The sequence below is a fragment of the Alexandromys fortis genome, unplaced genomic scaffold, assembly GCF_014885135.2.
Source record: "Alexandromys fortis isolate MF-2015 unplaced genomic scaffold, M_Fortis_MF-2015_v1.1 scaffold_148, whole genome shotgun sequence".
Taxonomy (NCBI): Eukaryota; Metazoa; Chordata; class Mammalia; order Rodentia; family Cricetidae; genus Alexandromys; species Alexandromys fortis.
In genome coordinates, this window is record NW_026068019.1 from 2,844,530 (window position 1) to 2,867,484 (window position 22,955).

Below are 22,955 nucleotides of genomic sequence, written 5' to 3' on the forward strand. Positions count from 1 at the left end.
ATTTGGGCATAATTCTCTCTAAACTGCTTCCTGCTTTTTGTTGGGTAATTTTTGGAGGTGTTCACAGTGACCTTTTTGAGGGTCCTGGTCCATCAAACCATATTAGTCTCGAAGGAAGCCACAGGTTCTCATCCTCTGTGGAAACAAAAGAAGAACCTCTTTTCCAAAGAAACAAATCCTAGATCCAAATTTTAAAGTCAAGATACCTTTAAAATATATGTTTTTCAGCTTAGCAGCCTATACAATGAAATGTCTCTCTGTACTTAACTCCTTCACAGTCAAATAATTTAAAGAAAACACAATAATATACATAATCTTTGTGTATATTCCGTCTTTACCTGGCTTATTGTTCTTCACTCCTTTTGTCTGTACTCTGTCTTTTTAAAGACTGTTGTATTTTTATAAAACCATTTACTTCTTTTAATAACTCTCTATACCATTTTTGTTCTCTCTGATAATCCTACGTACATTTTTTAAACACATTGTGACCCATTTAGAGGTCATTTTCATCTGAATTTGTCTTTATTGTGTATTTGTAATCCTTTTCTGACCAGGACTGCTTCTTAAAATGTTAAGTGGCCTGGCTAGGACTAAGGTTGCTTTGCCTTTTGGCCCCACCCAACCCAACGTGGCAGAGATCTGTTCAGTGCCTGTTCTGAAAGCCATGCTTACGACCCATTTTCAGGCACACTGAGGGTCTGTGTTGCCATTAAGCAATTTGTAGCACTCTGCTCAAAAGCCCCACTCAAATGCTCCATAACTGGACCTTTTGAAAGAGCTGTTCATGCTGGTGAACCAGGAAGCTGCCATTTTTAAAGAAGCTGCTTAGTTTTACTGCCAAAGCTGATCCAGGGAACCTCTTAAAGGAGCCACATCTCTGCTTTCTGCCAGCAAACAGAGCAAGAAGCTGCATTAAACTCTGTTTTTGGTGTGTCTAGAGTTCCTTTTCAAGCTGTCTCAGGTTTTTAAGTGAATTTAGTTAACCACATTGGCCCCAATTTGTTGGCAGGAGGCAAATTTGCCATTAGGCCATGACCTCATGGTGATGCACATTAATGAAGATGGGTTAGTTTAGGATATAAGAGCTAGCTAGCAATAATAGTTAAGCTATTGGCCAAACAGTATTGCAAATAATATAGTTTCTGCATGATCATTTCAGTTCAGGGCATCAGGGAATGTACAAGTAGCCTCCCCCACAATCCTTCTCTTTCTGCCTCCTGAATGCTGGGATCACACACAATGCTTTGGTTCTGATTTCTTTAAGTGTCTGGATGCCTTATGCACAGTAGTGGCTGGTCTTAATTCCACTGTGCCCTCCATGGAGCTTGGATCCTCTTCAGTGTCTGTTTTGCTTTTTCCAGAATGTTGTATACAGCTGTTGAAATCACACAGTAGGCAGCCTTATCAAGGTCCCCTCCATCTGTAGTTTGAGAGCACATTTATTATTATTATTATTATTATTATTATTATTATTATTATTATTATTATTATTATTATTTGTGTGTTTTTTTTTGAGGCAGGGTTTCTTTGTTTAGCCCTGGCTGTCCTGGAATTTGCTCTGTAGACCATGTGGGCTTCAAACTCACCTGCCTCTGCTTCCTGAGTGCTGGGATTAAAGGCGTGCACCACCACCGCCCAGCATTATTATCACTGAGCAGTATTCCATTGCACCCTTTCTCCAGTATCTCCATTCATGTACTATGGGGCCTGCGAGTTACTTCCAGTCAAATGATAATGAAGAGAGTTATGAAATGGTCATTGCAGGTTCTGTATGACAAAAACTCCTATTTAATTAGATAAACATCTAGGATGATTTGATAAAATTGCATTAGAAAATAAAGTTCTTGGTGACATACAAAGAAGTATCCAAACAAAGAGAAAGTAATCCTGCAAAACAATTTTATTTCCATGCAGGAAACTCAGTTTTTAGGGGGTTTATTTTTTGTTGTTGTTTGTTTGTTTTGTTTTTTTGGTATTTATTTTTTGTTTGCTTGTTTTTTGTTGTTGTTATTTTGTTTTGAGACAGGGTCTCTATTTAGTCCTGACTGTTTTGATACTTACTACGTAGACCAGGCTGGCCTCATACTCTCCAGTTTCTACATCCTGAGTGCTAGGATTAAAGTACCACTTAGTTTTTATTCTAACACAGGTGGTTTAGTAGTATTTTCTCATTGTACTATTCTTGGATTGCCAGCTCTCAAATAAGGACATAGATATTTGTTATTAGTTATAAAAGCTTGATCTTTAGCTTAGGCTTGTCTCTACCTAGTTGTTATAACTTAAATTAACCCATATTTTTCAATCTATGTTCTTCCATGTGGCTGATAATTTGCCCATCATGTTTCTTCTGCATCTCCACCTTCCTTCATCCCAGAGTTTCCTCTCTCCCAGGAAGTCCTGCCTATTCTCTCCTGCCTAGCTATTGGCCATTTAGTTCTTTATTAAACCAATAAGAAGGTGCCTTAAGCAAAGACGCATCTTTTTTGTTTGTTTGGTTAGTTTGTTGTTTGTTTTTGTTTTTCGAGATAGGGTTTCTTTTGCCTGTCCTAGAACTTGCTCTGTAGATGTAACTGGCCTCACAGAGATACATCTGCCTCTGCCTCCCAAATGCTGGAATTAAAGGCATGTGCCACCACCGCCTGGCATCAGAGACACATCTTTACAGTGTAACCAAATATTCCCACAACAGGTGGCAACCATTTTTATCCCTTTGGTAGGAGCTCAACCACACAAACTGACGGATTGGTGTATTCATAGGCAATGAAGAAAATGGGGGAGGTGGTCTACTGCTCTTGGTCATTGAAAGGACAAGACAGATTCCATCTTGAGAAAGAACTCCATTTTAGACAGGACTTGATCTGGATTGAATTTAGTTACAGGAAAAAACACATACAGTTCCAAGAAAGACTACACACTGCTAGGGCCCATGTCAAGGTGAGCTCATCCTAGAGTGGGGGGGGGGGGATAGCCAATAATAAACTTCGGTAAACAGCATTTGTGTCCTTATGGTTTTCTGTTAGCCTTGTTAACGAGTTCCATTAAACTGTAGTCAATGACATCAAAGGTCGCCTACCCATACCTAATCTTTGTCCCATCCAGACATGCTAAGGCATGTACCATCCTGCTTGAGCTTATGTTTTCCTTTACAAACCCCTTACCCCAGAGATTTGGGGTCACCCACTGCATTAGAGCTCTAGACGATGGAATGAGCTTGACTTGTAATCAATAAACCCCTGTGTGTTTGCATCAGACACGACTCTGTAGTGGTCTTGTTTTGGGGGTCTTGTCACACGGGCACAACAGTCACCAAGTTCCTAGAATACAACTTGGCCTTTGCATAAACAAATTTTAAAAGTATTTACACTTATTTATTTTTATTTTATGAGTGCATTGCCTGTAAGTATTCCTGTGCGCCACACGTGTGCAGTTCCCACAGAGGCCAGAAGAGATTGTTAGGTGTCCTGGAGTTGGAGCTACAGATGGTTGTGAGCTGCCACATGAGTGCTAGGAATCAAACCCTGGGCCTGTGGAAGAGCAGACTCAGTGCTCTTAACCACCAGCCATCTCTCTAGCTATAGAACAAAAGGGTTTTTGTTTTGTTTTGTTTTTATGACGGGGTCTTTCTATACAGCCCTGTCTCAGAAATCACTAAGTAGACCAGGTTGACCTTGAACTCACAACGATCCTCCTTGTCCTTGCCACTTAAGTGCTGGGAAATGAAAGTTTTAACAATTTGGGAGATTAAAAGATTTTAAGAAAAATTCTGTAAGGTGGGGGAATTTATGAAATAGTGGCCCTTGATGGGTTATCCATCTTTAATAGAAAAAAAAAAAGCACCACACATTTCTCACGTTTTTTCTTTCTTTTTTTTTCTTTTTTTTGAGACAGGGTTTCTCTGTGTAGCTTTGGCTGCCCCAGAACTTGTTATGTAGTTCTTGATAGTATGTATTAATTGTGCACAATGGATTTCATTATGATATTTTTATACATATAAATGAAGTATTTCGATTGAATTCATTTCCGTTACTGTCTCTTGCTCCCCTCAGACTCTGCTGTTGCCTCCCTTTTGCTAACTAGTCCTCCTTATGTTTTCTATGTTGTGTGTGTGTGTGTGTGTGTGTGTGTGAACAAGTGATATTTAACTTGGGGTCACAGGCTGTGCTCCAGCAAGTCATCATGGCTATTTATCCTCAATAATTTAATTAATAGTAAAAATATGAGTTAGTCAGTATGGCCACATTGGGAAGAGGGACAAAGGGATACAGTAACCCCACAAGTGCTAGTGTTTAAAATTTATGTGTGTGTGTGTGTGTGTGTGTGTGTGTGTGCATGCATCCACCAGTACTCAGGAATGTAGGTGGGTTAAATTCTCTGTAGGTGGAATTGATGATCAAGTGTTCTTAACTGCTGAGCTATCTCTCTAGCCTCAAGGGTATGTTTTAAACAGAAGACAGGAGATAAACACAACTAAGTAGTCTGCCCAAGGTGGTTCCCCTGCCCAATGTTGTCTCAGCTCCAAGTCTCTCCTTCAAGACCATCTATCAGAAAGATAGTAAAATGTTTCTGCCAGACAAGTTATTCCTCTGGCTTCCCTCAGGGCTTCTGACTTTATTCTCCAAATAGATTCTTGGGGCCATTCCTATTTCTTGGGGTCCTTTCTTTCAATTGTCTGATAGCCAAAGATGGGAACACAAATATTTCTTTAGAATCTATTCATTCCTACAAGATAGGTTGGTTACAGATTTAAATATGATCATTTAAAGGAGCTTGGATTAGGGGTTATTTATAGGAGCATGGGCTACACTGCTGAAGAAAACATTTCTTCTCTAGTGACCATTAACTTCCTTTAGCTTCTTAGGAAGGAAGGCAGAGGCAGAGGCAGAGGGATCTCAAAATAAATCAACAGGAACACTTAGACAGATTGCTCTTTGAGTAAGAGATTTATTTATTTATCTTTATTCTATGTGCATTGATGTTTTGACATGGGTGTCAGGTTCCCTGGAACTAGAGTTACAGATAGTTGTGAGATGCCATGTGGGTGCTGGGAATTGAACCCAGGTCCTCTGGGAGAACAGTGTTCTTAACCACTGAGCTATCTCTCCAGCCCTGGGTAAGAGATTTATTAATAGAGTTATTAACACCACCGACTGACGGACAGACAGCTGCATAGTGGGCACTCTAAGGACAGTGTAAGCCTGTGTGCAACAGTGAGGGTCTCATACATTTTAGAGGAAGGAGGCAGTTCTGTACCATGTGACTGATGGGCAGTCCATAGTAAATAACTATAGTTAGGCCGATTCCTGGATGACAGATGGAAGGGAGTAAGTCTGGTAGCATGGGACCTGTGTACAGGATCTGCTATGATGGCGCAAGATCAAGAATCTGGAAAAACAAGTGTATAAAAGAGCTTTACAAAATAACATGGGCTTGGACAACAATTATCTAGCCTCCAAATCCTGGCATTCTTCCTGTCTCAGCTTTGCAAGTCTAGTGATTACAGGAGTCATTACCAATCATGTTACATTGTTATTAAGTAATTTTTTTTGGATTTTGAGAATTTCATACATTATCATTACATTTAAATCTTTTTTTGCAGGGTGTGGTGGTATATATCTTTATGTATTTCAGCACAGGAGAGGCAAAAACAGGCAGGTGGATCTTTGAGGTGGAGACCAGCTTGGCCTACAGAGTGAATTCCAGGATAGCCAGTGCTACACAGAGCAACCCTGTTTTGAAACAACCCCCCTCAACACACAAAATCACTTCTGCCTCTTTCTATTTCCTCTCACATTCATGACCTCTTCTTCTATAATTATTATTGTAACACATATTATATATAGATATGCAACCTACAGAGTCCACTTAATGTTACTATTATATACATGAGTTTATGGCTGTGTAATTGGGATTGGATAATCTATCCGTCAGGGGTCTTGTCCCTGAAGAAGACCAATTTTCCCTCTCTATAGCTGTTTGAAAGAAAATGGCCCCCAATGGGAGTGGCACCATTGGGAGATGTTTTGTTGAAGGAGGTGTGGTCTTATTGGAGGAAGTGTGTCACTCTACCGGTGGGCTTTGAGGTCTCTTTTTACTCAAGTTATGACCAGTATAGAACACAGAACTCACTTCCTGTCACCAGAGGATCAAGATGTAGAACTCTCAGTTTCTCCACCACCATGTCTGCCTATACACTGCCACGTCCCTCCATGATGATAATGGGCTAAACCTCTGAAACTGTATGCCAGACTCAATTAAATGTTTTCCTTTATAAGAGTTGCTATGGTCATGGTATCTCTTCACAGCAATAGAAATTCTAATTAAGACATTCTTAGCAGCCTTTGATTGTCTGTAGCTTTTTATCTAGGAGTGGGACTTTATGGAATTTCCCATTTGAATTGTCATATCATGTATGGCCTTCCACTACACAGGTTGTTGGAAACAGAGAATAATCTTAGTATGGCACACAGGAACACACAAATAGAAGGAGGGTAGTTCACAAGGCAATTTCTTAAAAAACAAAAGGTGCACCAAGATGTTAAGGGATATTTGAGCAAACTGTGTAAAGATGTGATGCTGTTTTACCTGGCCCACCTAATGCACCTGATTGGTTTAATAAAGAGCTGAATGGCCAATAGCTAGGCAGAAGAGGTTAGGCAGGACTTCCAAACAGAAGGAGGAACTTGGGATGAATCTAGGCATGTGAGGGAGACACCAGCAAAACAAGGAGGGACTTGGACATACAGAATGGAGGAGAGGTAAAAAGCCACATGGCAGAATTTAGATTAATAGAATCTGGTTAATTAAGCTATAAGAGCTAATTGGGAACAAGCCTAAACTAAAGACGATTCTTCCATAATGATAGGTCTCTGTGTCTTTATTTGGAAGTTGGTGGTCCCCTAAAGAAAGTCCAACAAGAAAGTCAAACTTCATTTGATGCACCATGTTGGGTCCTGGATGATGCATTTATATAAGTCATTCTACTATCAGTAAAAACTCAGGAATCAGATCCAAAGTGTGGTGAAAGAACAATCAGCTGACCCTTACTCTCCATATTGAAAGAGCTGTGAATCTCTCTAAGCCTCTCCTGTGCCCCCCATCTGGGTCCTCCAAAATCTCTATGGCCAATTCCAGTCAGCTGACTCCATCCTCTGATTCAAGGTAGACTTTATTATCAGTCTGTGTCAGTGTGAACAAATATCGCAACACCAGCTGGGTTAGCCCCACTCAGGCCCTGAGCTGGCTTCTGTCTTTTATCCCTGATGCAGATGATGACAGCACCTCAGACCACTGGTGGGAGTTTGATGACTTCTTTTCTGATTCCATTAGCTAAGCTGCACAGTGGGAGGGAAAAGGCTTAGGAAATATGAATGATTGCTGGGCTATCTTTGATAGAATCAAGTTTCTTCCTGTTCTTGGATAGGCAAGCACTGGAATTTCATGTAGCATTATCATGTCTGAGAAGACACTAATTAGGGGAAAAATGAGAGAGAGACAGACAGAGAGAGACAGAGACAGACAAAAAGAGAGCGAACAACTTCTGGGAGTTGATTCTTTCCTAACAATTAAATTTTTGGGATTGAACTCAGGTATTTGGACTTGGTAACAAATTCTTTTATTTACTGAGCCATCTTGCCAACCCTACAGATGTCTTTCTCACCCTCAAGCATTTTTTATTGTAGTGTTTATGCATGACTCAATTGTATGTGTATTTGTGTTCCTTTACTTTTACAGAATGTAGTAATCAATGTGCTGTAATTCTAGCTCTGGTCTGACCTCAGGCATACAATCATAGTCCCTCTTACTATTTATCAAAGTCTTAGTCTTTATTTCTCTGTTGTGCTGGAGATTAAACTAAGGGCCTTGTACATATGAGGCTTCATCATTAGGGATGCGTGTGTGCTATGTGTGTGCAGGTGCCCAAGGTCAGAAAGGGGCATTGGTCATCTGGAACTCTAGTTACAGTTGTTAGTTACATGGTATAGGTGCTACGCACCAAACTCTGGTGCACTGAAGAGCAGCAAATGCTCTTAACCAGAAAATTACATCTTTTGCTCCTTGTGCAGTGGTTCTCAATCTTGGGGTTGAATGATCCTTTTACAAGGGTCACTTAAGACCATCCTGAATATCAAATATTTACATTACAATTCATAACTAGCAAAATTACAGTGTGGTTTTCTGTGTTGAGAGTCTTTGTCTTGAAACACACCAACACTAAGGTGAGGTTGAATTTCTTTCTTTTTTCCGAGACAGAGTTTTTAATGTAGTCTTTTGGAGCCTGTCCTAGAACTTGCTTTGTAGACCAGGCTGGCCTCGAACTCACAGAGATCTGCCTGCCTCTGCCTCTTGAATGCTGCGATTAAAAGCATGCGCCATGAGTGTGATGTTGAATTTTAATTAGTCTTGTCCAGTGTCATTTTTCTTTTACTTTCTCCTCACCTCCTTCATCAGTTTTTTTTTGATATAGTGATAACTTTCTAGCCCATGATGAATTGGAACTCAGTATATAGCTCAGGCTAGTCTAAGATGGGTCTTCTGCTGGCATGTATGTCTGTGCCTAGTGTCACAGGAAGCCTAGAAGGGTGATCCCCTGGTCACGGAGTTACAGTTGTGTACCATCACGCGAGTGCTGGGTATTGAACCTGGTCCTCTAGAAGCAAAGCCAGCAGTGCTCTCAACTGCTGAATCATCTCTCTGGACCCTCAGTTCTATTTTTCTTATCATTTCTAACCTGTGTCTTGAACTTCTTATCTGCAGCCTTTGAGATCTCATTTAGTTCTTAAACAAAACAAAACACAGAAATAACAAGTTAATATAAAGAGTGTGATTTGAAAAATGTTTCAAGGGTCTATGCTCATTTGAGCTTAGTAATTTTCTTACCAAAATGGTTAAATTAAGATTCCTTGTTACAGGTGATATTAGATGGTTTGATATACCAGTGTTAAGTCCAAAGCCACAGAGGATTCATACTGGGCCAGTTGTTTCAAGGTTTTATTTCCAAACCTCTTACGATTAATTAGCTTTGGAGAATGCTAGCTTCCTGATAAAAGCAGTCTAAGTTCATGTGACAGAAACATGTTTTTCTCGTTAAGAAAAACCTATCCATGCCTTTATTACTAGCACTTGGGAAGCAGAGCAGAAGCCTCAGAGTCACAGGGGCCTGGTCTGCACAGTGAGTTCCAGGCCAGTGAGGGCTACACAGCAAGAACCTGTCTCCAAACCAGCAAACAAGCAAATAAAAAGTTACAGACTAACAGACAACTCTTGCTTATCTATTCAGTAGTATACATTAAAATGCACTTATTTTAAATGTAGCAGTCCAGTTTGGGGGGCAAGGCTTTCTTACCAACAAAACAGAGGCCTGTTCAGAAGAACCATTCCAATTAATGGATAGTTTGGTCAAAAGGGATTTTGAAAACATTTTCAAATAATATCTTTTACAATTTCTACTCAATTTTAATGGTTTAAGAAAGGACACCCCTAGGGGCTAGAGAGATGGTTCAGTGGTTTAGAACACTGACTAGTCTACCAGTTGAGCAGCTCAATTCCCAGTACCCACACGCCAGCTCACAACTGTTGAAATAGGAGCGGCGGCAGGGCTGCGTCCCCGGCACCCGGCCGCCCGCATGGCTAGGTTATGCCCCGAAATAATTACACGGAAACTGTATTCTTTCAAACACTGCCTGGCCCGGCTAGTTCCAGCTTCTTATTGGCTAGCTCTTACATATTGTTCTAACCCATTTCTAATATTCTGTGTAGCCCACGAGCTGGCTTACCAGGGAGGATCTTAACCTGCGTCTGTCTGGAGCGGGAGAATCATGGCGACTCCTCGACTAAGCTTCTTTCTCCCAGTATTCTGTTCTGTTTACTTCACCTACCTAAGGGTTGGCCTATCAAATGGGCCTAGGCAGTTTCTTTATTAATAAGAAATCAATCCCACATCACACAACTATCTGTAACTCCAGTTCCAGAGGAATCTGACACCTTCACCCCAATGCACATAAAATAAGGTTAAATAAATTATTAAAAAAGGACACTCATTTCTTGAGTGATTAAGGGTAGTTGTAGCCTCATCAACTTCAGACCTTGAAGAAATGTTTTGAGAAGGAAGTTTGTGTAAGCACTATAGGTTTTCAAATCAAACTGCCTGAGTTCAAGCTCTTAGCTTCTTCTAGCAATAGCCCGCAGATGGGATGATCATGGACAAGGCATTAAGGTCTGCACTTCCATTACTTTTACTTTCTATTAGTGAAGCAAGCTGTTATAAAATTTTATCACTTTCATTTGGCTTGAGTGAGGAATCAGAAGTTCAAGCTACACAGCAAATTTAAAGTCACACTGTGCTACCTGAGATATTGTCACAAAACAGAGGGGGACGAGGGAGATCACCCAGAAGTTAAAAACACTTGCTGCGCTAGCAGAGGACCTGGGTTTGGTTCCCAGACCCACGGGCAGCTGTTAACTCCAGTTCAGGTGATCTGCTGCCCTCTTCTGGCCTCTGTAAGCATCAGGCATGCGTGCGGTCCACACACCTGGAGGCAAAACACTTAAGTCCTTTAAAATAAAAGCAATATGTTTTTTTTTTTTTCGAGACAGGGTTTCTCTGTGGTTTAAAATAAAAGCAATATGTAGAACAAATAATTCTGTACATGAACAAACAGGCTTAGAGTTAATTGGGATAATGCACAAATATCTGCTCTGCAGGAATGTATAAAGCTAGTAACTAGGTTTCACAATGATCTTTTCCTGTAGCTTAAACTGACCTCAAGTCCTGTGTTAGAGGATGACCTTGAACTCCTGCCTTCTTATCTCTACTTCCTAATTCGGTGTGTGCCAGTGTCTACACCCTAGTGAGTGCAGGTACCCAGAGCACAGAAGAGGGTGCAGATCCCTTAGAGGGGGAATTAGTGTTGAGCCTTCCAACCCGAGTACTGGGAACTCAACCTCAGGCTGAGGTTCTCTGGAGGAGCACCAGTGCTCCTAAGCTTCTGAATCATCTTGCCCACTAACTTTTTTCGAGAGGATTTTGTCATACAGTACAGGCTTGCCTGGAATTCGTAGCATTCCTGTTCACGACTGGGATTCCAGGCATGTGTGACCACACCCAGGCACCGTTACACTGTAACTCCAAGGGATTGACTGTAGTAACTGTTTCAACATCAAGTTAAAAAAAAGTTATTCTTCAAAAGCAGATGATTACTTAGTTGACTACCCCTCCAAAACGGAAACATCAAAACACAAGACTGAACTGTACAGTCTTCAGAACCTCTCAAGAACGTGCATTTCTGCTTAACAAAAGATTTGGAACTAGTGCGGGCGTCGAAAAAATCAGGTTCAGTTCCTCAAAGCTCTACAAGAGTGGTGTGCACCGATCGAGGCCTGCTGCTTCCGGATCCGCTGTCGTCCCCCCGCCCCCTCCAGCTGAGAACCGGGGGAGCAGCCTCCCTAACACGAAGGGACCTTAGGGCGCACCAGACAGGTCGCGCGGCCCGGGTCCGCCTAGCGGAAATCCACTGAACCCAGCACCGCCCTCCCTGCCACGCGCCGGGCGGAACTTCAGCCGCCGCCACTCCCGGGGCTCGCAGGAAGAAACTGGGACGTTGAGGACGCAGGGCTGGCCGGAGAAGCGGCGCGTGGCACGCGCGAGCCCTACTGCGCATGCTCCAAGCGCGGAGGTTCCCCGGCCCCGCCCCCTCCGCGGCCGGCGAGCCGCCTAGGCAGCCCGGCGAGCCCTTTCGCGCATGTCCACCTTGCCGGGTCCCGCCCCCGCCCCGCCTTCCCTGATCCTCCACCCGTCCTCCCCCACCCCCATCCGCTTCCCTCAGCGCTCGACCCTGCGGGCGCTCCAGCGCATGCTCCGCCCCCGGCGCCCCTGCCCCTCTGGTGGTACGGCCTCTCTCCCCTCCCCCGTCAGCCTCCCAGCCCGCTTGGCCTGGCCGGCCGGGCGGCCGACGTTCCCCGTGCGTGCGGGCGCTTGACTTCACTTCCGGCTAACGCGCTCCGCTTTGCCCCCTGGCCCCGGATGGTGACTGGCTGTGGTGCTACACCTCCCGGGACTGTCACTGAGCCGCTTCCCAGTGTGATTGTGCTGAGGGCAGGCCGGAAGATGGCGGCTGCGGCTGCGGAGGCCTCGGGCCCGAGCTGCTCCTCCGCGGCGGCGGCGGCAGGGGCGGGGGCGGCCGGGGTCTCCGAGTGGCTGGTGCTGCGGGATGGCTGCATGCGCTGCGACGCCGACGGGCTGCACAGCCTCTCCTACCACCCGGCGCTCAACGCCATCCTGGCCGTCACCAGCCGCGGGACCATCAAAGTCATCGACGGCACTTCGGGGGCTACCCTTCAGGCCTCAGCGCTCAGCGGTGAGCGCGGCACGCCGGGCGGGGGCTGGGTCGGTCGCGGGCGGAGCCGGGCGATCGGGATGCTGGGCTACGAAGCCACCCAGCCCCGGGGCTCGGCCTCTGGAGGGCAGCGGGAAGCGGGAGGGCAGGCGATGGCACGAAGGCCCGGAAGCTACGGCGGAGGACCTTCGGACTCTCTGTTTAGCCCAGCATTTGGGAGCGAGGGCCCGGTGAGGCGGGGTGCTCCGAGAGTTGCTTTCCGGGCCTTGTGCGCCTGGACCGGCCTGGCCCTGTGCGGAGAGGTGAGGAGGCCTCAGGAGGTCGGCGCCGGAGATGGCCAGGCTCTCGCTGGGCTCTTGGACGTTTGGTGCAGCTCCGGGCTGGACCAGAAGGAAAGGGCTGGTAGACTTGGCTGTGGCGGGAGAGGTGGGTAGCCGGAGGCAAGGGGCGGGAAGCTTCCGAGCTGGCTGTGTAGCTCTCGGCTGTTGAGCCCTCCCTTCCCGGGGAGTAGCGGCCCGTCGGCTGTTCTCCGGTCCTCGCAAGTGCGGTGCCCTCTGGAGTGCGTCCGGATGGGGGTGGGTTGGGGTGGGCTGGGGCGGGGGTGGGGAGGGCCAGCTGTCTGAACTGTTGCGTGGACGTCTGATGAACTTGCACAGTGCAAGGAAGGTTAGACAGGGCCCCCTAGCTCTGGGCTCCCACCTTTCCAGGGTCAAGAAGTCTAGGCCCCTTGTAAATCCGTGAAACTTCAGGCCGTTTGAACTAGTTTCACCACAGAGAGCTAGAAAAGTAGCTCTCTGTGGTAGTTGGGAGGCTGTCTGAATCTTCTCCACTTTGGAGGGAAGAATACTTCTGGGTGGTGTAAACGTGGGTTCAGGAATAGGACTTGTTCAGTGGACAGACTTGAGATTGATTGCCCTAAGTTATTTGCTGAGATGCCATTTCATTTGTGGATATATGGTGTCTTAATTTTGATGTTAAAGATTAAAATGGAGAAGTTCGTTTATCAGTGGGTTTAAACTCTTGCATAGAGATAAACTGTATCTAAGTGCATTTAACCAAATGGAAGTAGTTATGTATTCTACCATTCACTTTGCGTTATTTTACGCAGACTTACAGGGTAAGTTTATTGTGTGAATAATAAGGCATAAGAATAAATGGCAATTTAGGGATATAAAGATGAAATTAGAGACGTTAATCTTTGTTGACTTGTGAAAGAACTAGTTATGTATAGTTACAGTGTGAAAACCTGTAATATATTTAAGAGATGTCTAAGAGAAAGTTTGAGATGGTAGGCTTGTAAATTTTCCTTTTCTTGGCTTAGGTAAATGACAGAATGGATGGCCCAGATGTAGCAATGCTCACCTATTGCAACTTAGATATAACCGGTTGTTATTGTGTCAGAGAGGCAGATGTTCATGAATCATTGACTCTTTTTAAAATTCATTTAAAATATGTTAAATATGGAAATGACTTAATTGCAAATGGTCATTATTCTCCTACTTGGCATAAGAAATAAGATATTGCAAATACAGATGTTTGCCCTGGCTCCTGAGTTGCATTTCACTGACCTTTTCTTCCTCTCTCTTAAATACTTAAATTTGGTTTTATCATTTTCATACATGTTTATACTTTTAATAAATTATCTAATAGTTTCACAATTTCTAATTCAGGATAAATGGTGTCTGATATATATGTTAGGATTTCTTTCTTTTCCCTTTGGGACAGGAAATCACTATGTAGAGCTGACTGGACTCGAACTTGGGAGTTCCCCAGAGTGCTGGGATTAAGAGAGTGAGCCACCACTCCAGGCGTGGGTTTCTTTTTATTTTATTTTTATTTATGTATATGACTGTTTGAGTATTTGACATGAGTGTGCAGGTGCCCATAGAGGTAAAAAAACAATATGGATCCCCTGGAACTGTAGTTCCAGGTGCTTGTGAGTCTCTTGACTTGGGTGTTGAGAATGGAGCTCTGGTCCTCTGGAAGAGCAGCAAGTTCTCTTACAGGATGAGTTTTCCCTCCAACCCGGTGTTAGGGTTTTTACAAAAAAAATTATTAACAAAAGTATTAAGTGTTTTGGATAGACAGTTTAGTTGGGATGGTTTTTCCTGTCTGGAGGCCATGTTCCAGAACAATAATTGTGTGTCAGAGTTTGGGCAGTGGTGGTGTGCTCCTTTAATCTCAGCACTTGGAGGCAGAGGCAGGCGGATCTCTGTGAGTTCGAGACCAGCTTGGTCTACAAGAGCTAGTTCCAGGACAGGAACCAAAGCTGCAGACAAACCCTGTCTCGAAAAAAAAAAAAAACCCAAAACAAAGAAAGTTTCCCTATTTCCCTATTAATCTGCTGTATATAGAAAGACAGTATTCACCTTAGTGATAGAGGAGGAAGGTTGTAGGTATATAATAATATGAATGCAAAAATACATTAAATAACACTAATGGGGATATGCACTTTCAGATGGCCATTCATAAAGATTGAGTTTAAAAAATATGTAGATGGGGCTGGAGAGATTGGCTTGGTGGTTGAGCACTTGCTGCTTTTCTGGAGGACCTGAGTTAGGTTTCCATCAGCACTTGTGTCTGGCAGCTTAGAGCTGCCGAAAACTCTGTGGGTACCTGAAAATAGCGTTTCTCTCTCTCTCTCTCTCTCTCTCTCTCTCTCTCTCTCTCTCTCTCACACACACACACACACACACACACACACACACACACACACATGTGCACACTCAGAGAAATGAGAAATAGGAATATTCATAGAGAAGTTAGGGCTGACAGAATAAAAGGACTGTAGGAAAACTTTTGGAAGTAACAGGTCAATTCTAAAACATATACATACATACATATACAGATACATATATATATATATGAAAAGGAACATTTCTTATGAATAATGCTTAGCTGAGGTTGTGTAGGGTAATTGTATCTAATTGTTCAGATGATGGGGGCAGGAATGTCGCATTCCATGTTTAACCTGGAATATGTAGGTATTTTATGGGTAACAGTTTTTTTTTCTTTTTTGTTTTGTTTTGTTTTTATCCCAAGACAGGGTTTCTCTATAGCTTTGGAGCCTGGAACTCTGTATACCAGACTCGTCTTGAACTTACAGAGATCCGCTGCCTGTCTCTGCCTCCTGAGTACTGGGATTAAAGGTGTGTGCCACCACTGCCCTGCTCAACAGTTAGTTCTAAGAAATAGGGAATAGGTACTGTTTGTAACTATGGTCTTAATTTAGTTGCTTTTTTCAATCTAAGAGACGTAGATTTTTCTGTACTAGAGAAAGCTGTCTTTGTTGGGATACATAACTGGGTAACCATATAGAATTTTATTGGTTGACAGTGGTATTGGGATTCAGTTTGTAGAATTGTGGGTAGTTTGTTAATGTGCATTGGAAGTTAAAGAATTGAAGCAGGATTTACATGTATTTACTTAGTTTGGGTCTAAATTGGGGATAATTTTTTTCATTTTTATTTTTAATTTTTTAAAATTGTTTTCAAGACAGAGTTTCTCTGTATAGCCGTGGGTGTCCTGGAACTCACTCTGTAGACCATGGTGACCTCTAACTCACAGAGATTCACCTGCCTTTGCTTCCCGAATGTTGTGATAATTTTTCAACTGTCTCTCTGTCAATGTTTTCAAATTATCTCTATCTGATATAAAATGTTTATAAATATAATTTTACTAGATTAAGAGTTGTTAGGATAAACAGGGTTAGGCAAATGCAAATTTTATAGTATTTAAGAGTTGATATTTTTCTGGTGTACAGAATGAGTTTCAGGACAGCCAGGGCTACATAGGGAAGCTTTGTCTCAAAAATAAAGTTAGTATTTTGGGAATCTGAGTATGGTATTTTTAACCTTAGCATTCAGGCAGCAGAGATTCGAGGCCAGCCTGGTCTACAGAGTGAGTTCCTGGCCAGCCACAGCTGTATAGAGCCCCTGTCTTTAAAAGAAAGTTAGTGTTTTGGGGGGCTGGAGGGATTGCCCAGAAGTTAACAGTAGGTGCTTCTCTTTTGGAAGATCCAGGTTTAGGTCCTAGCAAGGTGGCTTACAACTCTCTCTAAATCTAGTTGTTGCTGGGGATCTGATACCCTCCTTTGTCTTCGGTATACTGTGTACACATGTAGTGCACTTACACTCATACATAAAATAAGAAAATTACGGTTTTGGAGAGTCTGGCTGATGATCCATTGACATTCAGTGGCCCTCCATGAGCTCTTCTCCAGGCTTTAGCTTTGTCTCTTTATTTTGTTTTGTGAACTGGTTTTATTTAATTTACTCTTTTTTTCCCCCCTCTGAGACAGTGTCTCTCTGAACCTTTGGAGCCTGCCCAGGTACTTGCTCTGTAGACCAGGCTGGCCCCAAAGGCCTCTGCCTTCAGAGTGCTGTGATTAAAGGCATGCGCCACCACTGCCTGGCCAAACCTTTTTTTTAAAGAAATCTTATTATAGTAGTTTTGTTCTTTTTTGGGATTATTAACTAGGCTAATCTTAATCTTACTCAGGTTTTTGTCTGGTTTTGTTTTGTGGCAGGTACATACTCTAGCCTAGGCTTCCCAGGTGTTGGGATTACAAGTGTGAGCTACCATGCCCTGCCTTTACTCAGGTTTTAAGATCTAGAGCATATCTTAACTTGGAGATCTTGTTAGCCAGAAATTAACTCCTAAGTAGATACCATCCTATTTATGCCCATTTCAGCTCACTGTCTGTTGTCTTGAATGTTTAAGTATTATTTTTTTGCTTTTAATTTTAAAGATTTATTGTTTTGTTGGGCAGTAGTGGTGTATGCCTTTAATCCCAGCACTGCGGGGATGGAGGTGCAGATACAGGAAGATCTCTGTGAGTTTAAGGCCAGCCTGGTTTGTAAAGTTAGTTCCAGGTCAGCCAGGGCTGTTAATCAGAAAAACCCTGTCATGAGCCCTCCCAAATGTGTGTGTGTGTACGTGTGTACCTGCATGAATTTCTGTGTATTACATGCATGTAGGTGCCTTTGGAGGTGAGAGGGTTTCTGATCCTTGAAACTAGTTACAGGCAGTTGCGAATCACTTGATCACTGGCAACCTGGATCCTTCTCAAGAGTAATAAACACTAATAGCTGAGCATCATTTTACCCTTTATAGCTTTTCTCTTTCTTTCTTTCTTTCTTTCTTTCTTTCTTTCTTTCTTTCTTTCTTTCTTTCTTTTTCTTTTTCTTTTCTTTTCTTTTCTTTTTTTTTTTTTTTGCTGCCCTGGAACTCATTTTGTGAACCAGGCTGGTCTCAAACTGAGGTCCACCTGCCTCTGCCTCCCCTGTGCTGGGATTAGAGGCATGTTCCACCATGCCTGGCCCAAATATAATAATACTTTAAAGAAATAAAGTCATTGCCAGATGGTGGTGGCGCATACCTTTAATCCCAGCACTTCGGAGGCAGAGACAGGAGGATCTCTCTCAGTTTGAGGTCACCCTGGTCTACAGCCAGAGCTACACAGAGAAAAAACCCTTAGTTGATATTAGTTGACATCTGAGGGTTTAGACAAATATATAATAACATGTACTCATTATTGTACTGTCATATAGCACTGTCTTAAAGTATTATGCTCTTACCTTTTTCATTCTTCTTCATCTTTCCTCAGGTACGTATTGATCTTTTTATTGTTTCCATAGTTTCCCCTTTTCAGAATGTTATAGTTGGCATCATACAGTACATAGGCTTTTCAGATAGGGCTTAAGGTATTGCCATGCCTTTTCCATAATTTGATAGCTCATTTCTTCTTTGAGACTACATTTTATTTAGCCCAGGATGATCTTGAATTCACTCTGTAGTCCAGGCTATCCTTGACCTCATCCTCCTAGGTTCTGGGATTGCAGTTTGTGTACCACCACACATAGCTGATAGCTCATTTCTTTTAGCATCTACTGGTATTCCATTGTCTGGATGTCAGTTTGTCTCTCCATTCATGTTCACAAGACCATAGTACTAGCTTCCAAGTTTTGGGAATTACAGATACTAGTTACTGTAAAAATGTGTGTTTTGTTTGTAGGATTTTTGTGTGCATAGGTCTTTAATTCTTTTGGGTCATTCTAAGGAGCTCAGTTGCATAGAATGGGAAAACTACGGTGATTTTCTAGTGAACTGTCTTCCCAAGTGGTTGTATTATTTTTATTCTCAGCAACAAAGAATAACATTCATAGTTTCACATTCTGACCTGCCTTTGGTGATGAAACTGTGTTGTATATTGGCTCTTTGGTGGTGTCTTTTTCTTTCTTTTCTTTTTCTCTAAGAAAGGGGTTCATGTTGCCCAGGTTGGCCTTATCTGTATATCATAGGAAGACTGAACTCTTGATGCTTCCACCTCACAAATCCTATCAGACCTTGCTTTTTTCTGTTTTCTTCTTGGCTTTTTTTTTTTTTTTTTTTTTTTTTTTTTTTNTTTTTTTTTTTTTTTTTTTTTTTTTTTTTTTGATAAAGTGTATCCTTGGCTGTCTTTGAGCTGTCTTGTAGATCTGACTGGCTTCAAATTCAGTTATCTCCTGTTTCTGGCTACCTATTGCAGAGACCAAATGAGTACACATCCTCAGTTTTGCTTTATTTGCAGTTCTCTCATGATTCATGATGTTGAACTCATTTCATTTGCTCAGTTAGGTGTTATTTGCTGACTTTGTGTCCCCTGCCCCCTTCTCTCAGCTGGGAATAAGCACATGAACCTAGGGGCACTGCCCATGCTAGACAAGCACTTCACCACTGAGCTGTGTCCCTCAGACGATGACTGGGTTTTAAAAACTAAAACTACATACACCACTTGGCCATACCATTTATGACTAGGTAGGCACCTTTCTTGCCAGTTTTGATTCATGAACTTTAGCATAGGAAGTAGCATGTCTCTGGAGACAAGTGAATTTGGTTAAAGTCTTTTTTATTTTATATTTTTTCAGCTTAATGGCTTTGTAACCTTGACTAAATTAGCTTATCATTTCTTTTCAATTCCCTTATTTGCAAGATGGTGGCAAGAATGATTTTTATTATTTATTTGTTTGTTTATTTATTTATTTATTATACAATATTCTGTCTGTGCATATGCTTGAAGACTAGAAGAGGGCACCAGACCCTATTACAGATGGTTGTGAGCCACCATGTGGTTGCTGGGAATTGAACTCAGGACCTTTGGAAGAGCAGACAATGTTCTTAACCTCTAAGCCATCTCTCCAGCCCAAGAATGATTTTAATTAAGGATTTAAGTTCTCTTCCTATATAGTACTTGTCATAGTCTACTTACTGATGAGTCCTAAACACCAAACACCACAAAAAGCATTCCACACTTTCATTTGCAATCCTTGTAAACAGTTTTATTTCTTTTCATACTCCTTAAGTCTTCTAAACTTATATGAAAATTTGAATTATTTTTCTAATTTACCACTTTGTACTATCTTGCACAGTTCATCTAGTTTTTGTCTCATTGTAAGGATATAGTTAATTATGGAAGTATCTTCCATATAGTAGTTGATGCTTTTTCTCTTGTTCCTGAAATAGCACCTCCACTAGCAGTATATATATATATTTTTTTGTTTTTGTTTTTGTTTTTTCGAGACAGGGTTTCTCTGTGGTTTTGGAGCCTGTCCTGGAACTAGCTCTTGTAGACCAGGCTGGTCTCGAACTCACAGAGATCCGCCTGCCTCTGCCTCCCGAGTGCTGGGATTAAAGGCGTGCGCCACCACCGCCCGGCAGCAGTAATTTTTTTATGTTTGTTTGTTTGTTTATTTTTATAAGCTCCTTTGAGGATATTTGGAGACTGCTTTGTCAGGTAGCCCTGAGTTTCACTTGAACATCCTGAATCTCAGCTTTATCATTTAATAAAATGGTAGTGAAGATTAAGTGGTCAGACTAAAACATATAGTAGGTACTGAATGAATGAATGCCAGTTTTCTTTTGTATCTTGAGTCTTTATTATTGTCATGCTTCTCTTGATATAAAAAATTGTAGTTTAATGTTTAGTTATAAAGGATAGGTGTTATTCAAATGTAGATGGAAATATGAACCTTATAATCTGTATTTTGGTACATATCTTTCTAATCATTTCCTTTTACCTACTTGGGATTAAATCTTGGTCCCTTGGACATGTAGGCAAATGTTCTACCAGTGAGCTTTTATTTCCAGCCCTGAATAAACACTTTTTGGTGTATGAGTGTTTTGCCTGAATGTATGTACATGCACTGTATGTACAGTCCCTGAGTAGGCCATAAGAGGGCATTGGAATCACTGGGATTGGAGTTACAGATGATTGTGAGCCACCTTGTTGATGTTGGGAACTGAATACAAATCTCCTGCAAGATTATCAAATGGTCCTAACTGCTGAGATATCTTTCCCACCCCTGGATAAATATCTTTTAAGTATATTGGTGAGACTAAATATCAGAAGAAGATTAGGGCTGTTGTATAACGTCTATATGTATACACATTGTTTATGTAGTGTATGTTGCTAAGTAAGTTGTGATATACATGTGTGGATATTAATCACTAGTTACGATAGTGTATAGTAAGAAATCTGATCTCTTAAATTTCCAAAGTAGATTCTAGATCTGTCTTGTAGTAAAAAGAAGGGCTACACAGTACTTGTAGCTAAACATTTCTGAGAACCTTTTGGTATTTTGAGAAAAAAGTCTTACTATGTAGCTCTGACTAGTGTTGAACTCAAGAGATTAGCCTACCCTTACTTTCCAAAAGATCCTGATTAAAAAAAGAAAGAGCAGAAAATTGTACAGTGTTTGTAAATAAGAAAAGATCTTTGAGCTGGGTGGTGGTGTCGCACACCTTTAATCCTAGCACTTGGGAGGCAGATGCAGGCAGGCAGATCTTGTGAGTTTAAGGCCAGCCTGATCTACAGAGTGGAGTTACAGGACAGCCAAGACTACACAGAGAGATCCTTTCTTAAAAATGCAAAAACAAAACAAACAAAAAGATCTTTATGCTTTTGTGCTCCACTCCAGCTTCATTAGTTTAGATTGGATGCATTTTTTTCTGTGCCTTATACAGCTTTTGTTTTGTTTTTGTGCATATTAGGCAAGTGTTCTACTACTGAGCTGCATACATCTCAAGCCCTGCTCTTGATTATTAGCATTCATTTTTTTACATTTATTTGTGTGTGTGTAAGAAAAAGAACACTCATGCCACTACATGTGGCAGTCAGAGGACCATTTGCAGGAGTTGGTCCTGTCCTGTTGTGTGGGTTCCAGGGATTGAATTTAGGTACTCAGGTGTGTTGATATGTTCTCTTACCTGTTGAGACATCTTGTCAGCCAGATTATTGTTTTGTTTTTTTTTTCCATTGGCATCTAAACACATTGATGGGTTCATTTTGACATTTTTAAATATGTGTATCATGTACTTTTGGTTGCTTTACTCTAGATTAGTGGTCCTCAACCTTCCTAATGCTAACCCCTTAATACAATTCCTAATATTGTGGTGATCCCCGAGCATAAAATTATTTCATTGCTTCTTAATAGCTGTAATTTTGCTACTGTTATGAATTGTAATGTAAATATCTGATATGCAGAATATCTGATATACAACTCCTGTGAAAGGGTCATTTGACTTATAGGTTGAGAACCACTGTTTTAGATGGTGATCTATCCATCCATATGCATGTCTGAGTGTATTTCTTTATTACTTTTGAAAAAATAGGGTTTCAAGTGTCTTGATTGGCCTTGAACACCTATGTAGCTAAGGATGACTTTGAACTTCTCATTTTCCCGCATCTGCCTCCTGAGTGCTGGGTTATTGGTTTGGCTGTTATTGTGCTGCTGAGGAATCCTGCATGCTCTATCCACTGAGCTTTATCTACAGCCTCAATAACAAATTCCTGATCAAAGTTAGAGCCCAGAGTTGCCTCTCTGAAGAAGTTTTGGAGCTTGTGTAGTCCCCAGGAAGTCTAAATTAAAAATTAAAATTTAAATTATTTATACCAATTCTTCTGACTAACTTGATACATGCAGCCTTTCTACATCCAGTTATTATTCAAGAGATATTAAACATGGTGTAGAATTGGAATTTCAGTAGTCCTTAGAAGATAGTTTAGTATCTTTTGGGAACATTTGAATTATTTATCTTTTTTTGTGTCTAGAAAAATAGCAAAATTTCTGAAACAGCTAAAAGTTCAAGAAAAGCTAAGTGAATATTATCTGTAGGCATTTTCTGTACCTTAGACAGTCTTTTGTAAACTAATTTCTCATCTGCATTCTCAGTTAAGTGGGCTCTCTACATTGACTCTTGGGAAAAAAAGAAGAGGACATTAGAATGCTTAGTCCTCTTTGTGAGCATCTGGAGTCTTATAAAATGTTATTGCCACAAACTCCTTTTGGACTAGGAGTATGTACTTGGGCTCTTTCATGTGATAGGACAATTGATGATGACTTGGTTTATGTCAAATGATTGCTGTTCTTTTCTTTTTTTTATAAGCAAAACACCTTTAATTAATTATAGCCAATTTTAAGATCTTTCTTTCCTATTATTTTACTTATTTATTTTTTATTTTGAGACAAGGTCTCTGTGTAGCCCTGGCTGATCTGGAATCTGGAATTCTTTGTAGACTTCTGTAGCTCAGTTTGACCTTGGGTTCAGCATCTTCATGCTTTTTTTTTTTTTTTTTTTTTGAGT

At 41.6% G+C, this 22,955-nt stretch overlaps 1 protein-coding gene across 11 annotated transcripts in view; it reads left to right on the plus strand.

Annotated features, from left to right (window-relative positions):
* The first annotated feature begins 11,853 nt into the window (after window positions 1-11,853).
* The window catches only part of Birc6 (baculoviral IAP repeat containing 6), a 189,692-nt gene continuing 178,590 nt past the window's right edge, over window positions 11,854-22,955 (plus strand). For 9 of the 11 annotated variants that reach the window (XM_050162964.1, XM_050162967.1, XM_050162971.1 and 6 more), the window contains exon 1: window positions 11,869-12,353. In XM_050162964.1, coding sequence (XP_050018921.1) covers window positions 12,020-12,353 — 334 coding nt within the window. In that variant the 5' untranslated portion in view covers window positions 11,869-12,019. Of the gene's footprint in view, window positions 12,354-22,955 lie in introns of all 11 variants that reach the window. The other 2 variants (XR_007595527.1, XM_050162966.1) reach the window with 2 other exon arrangements.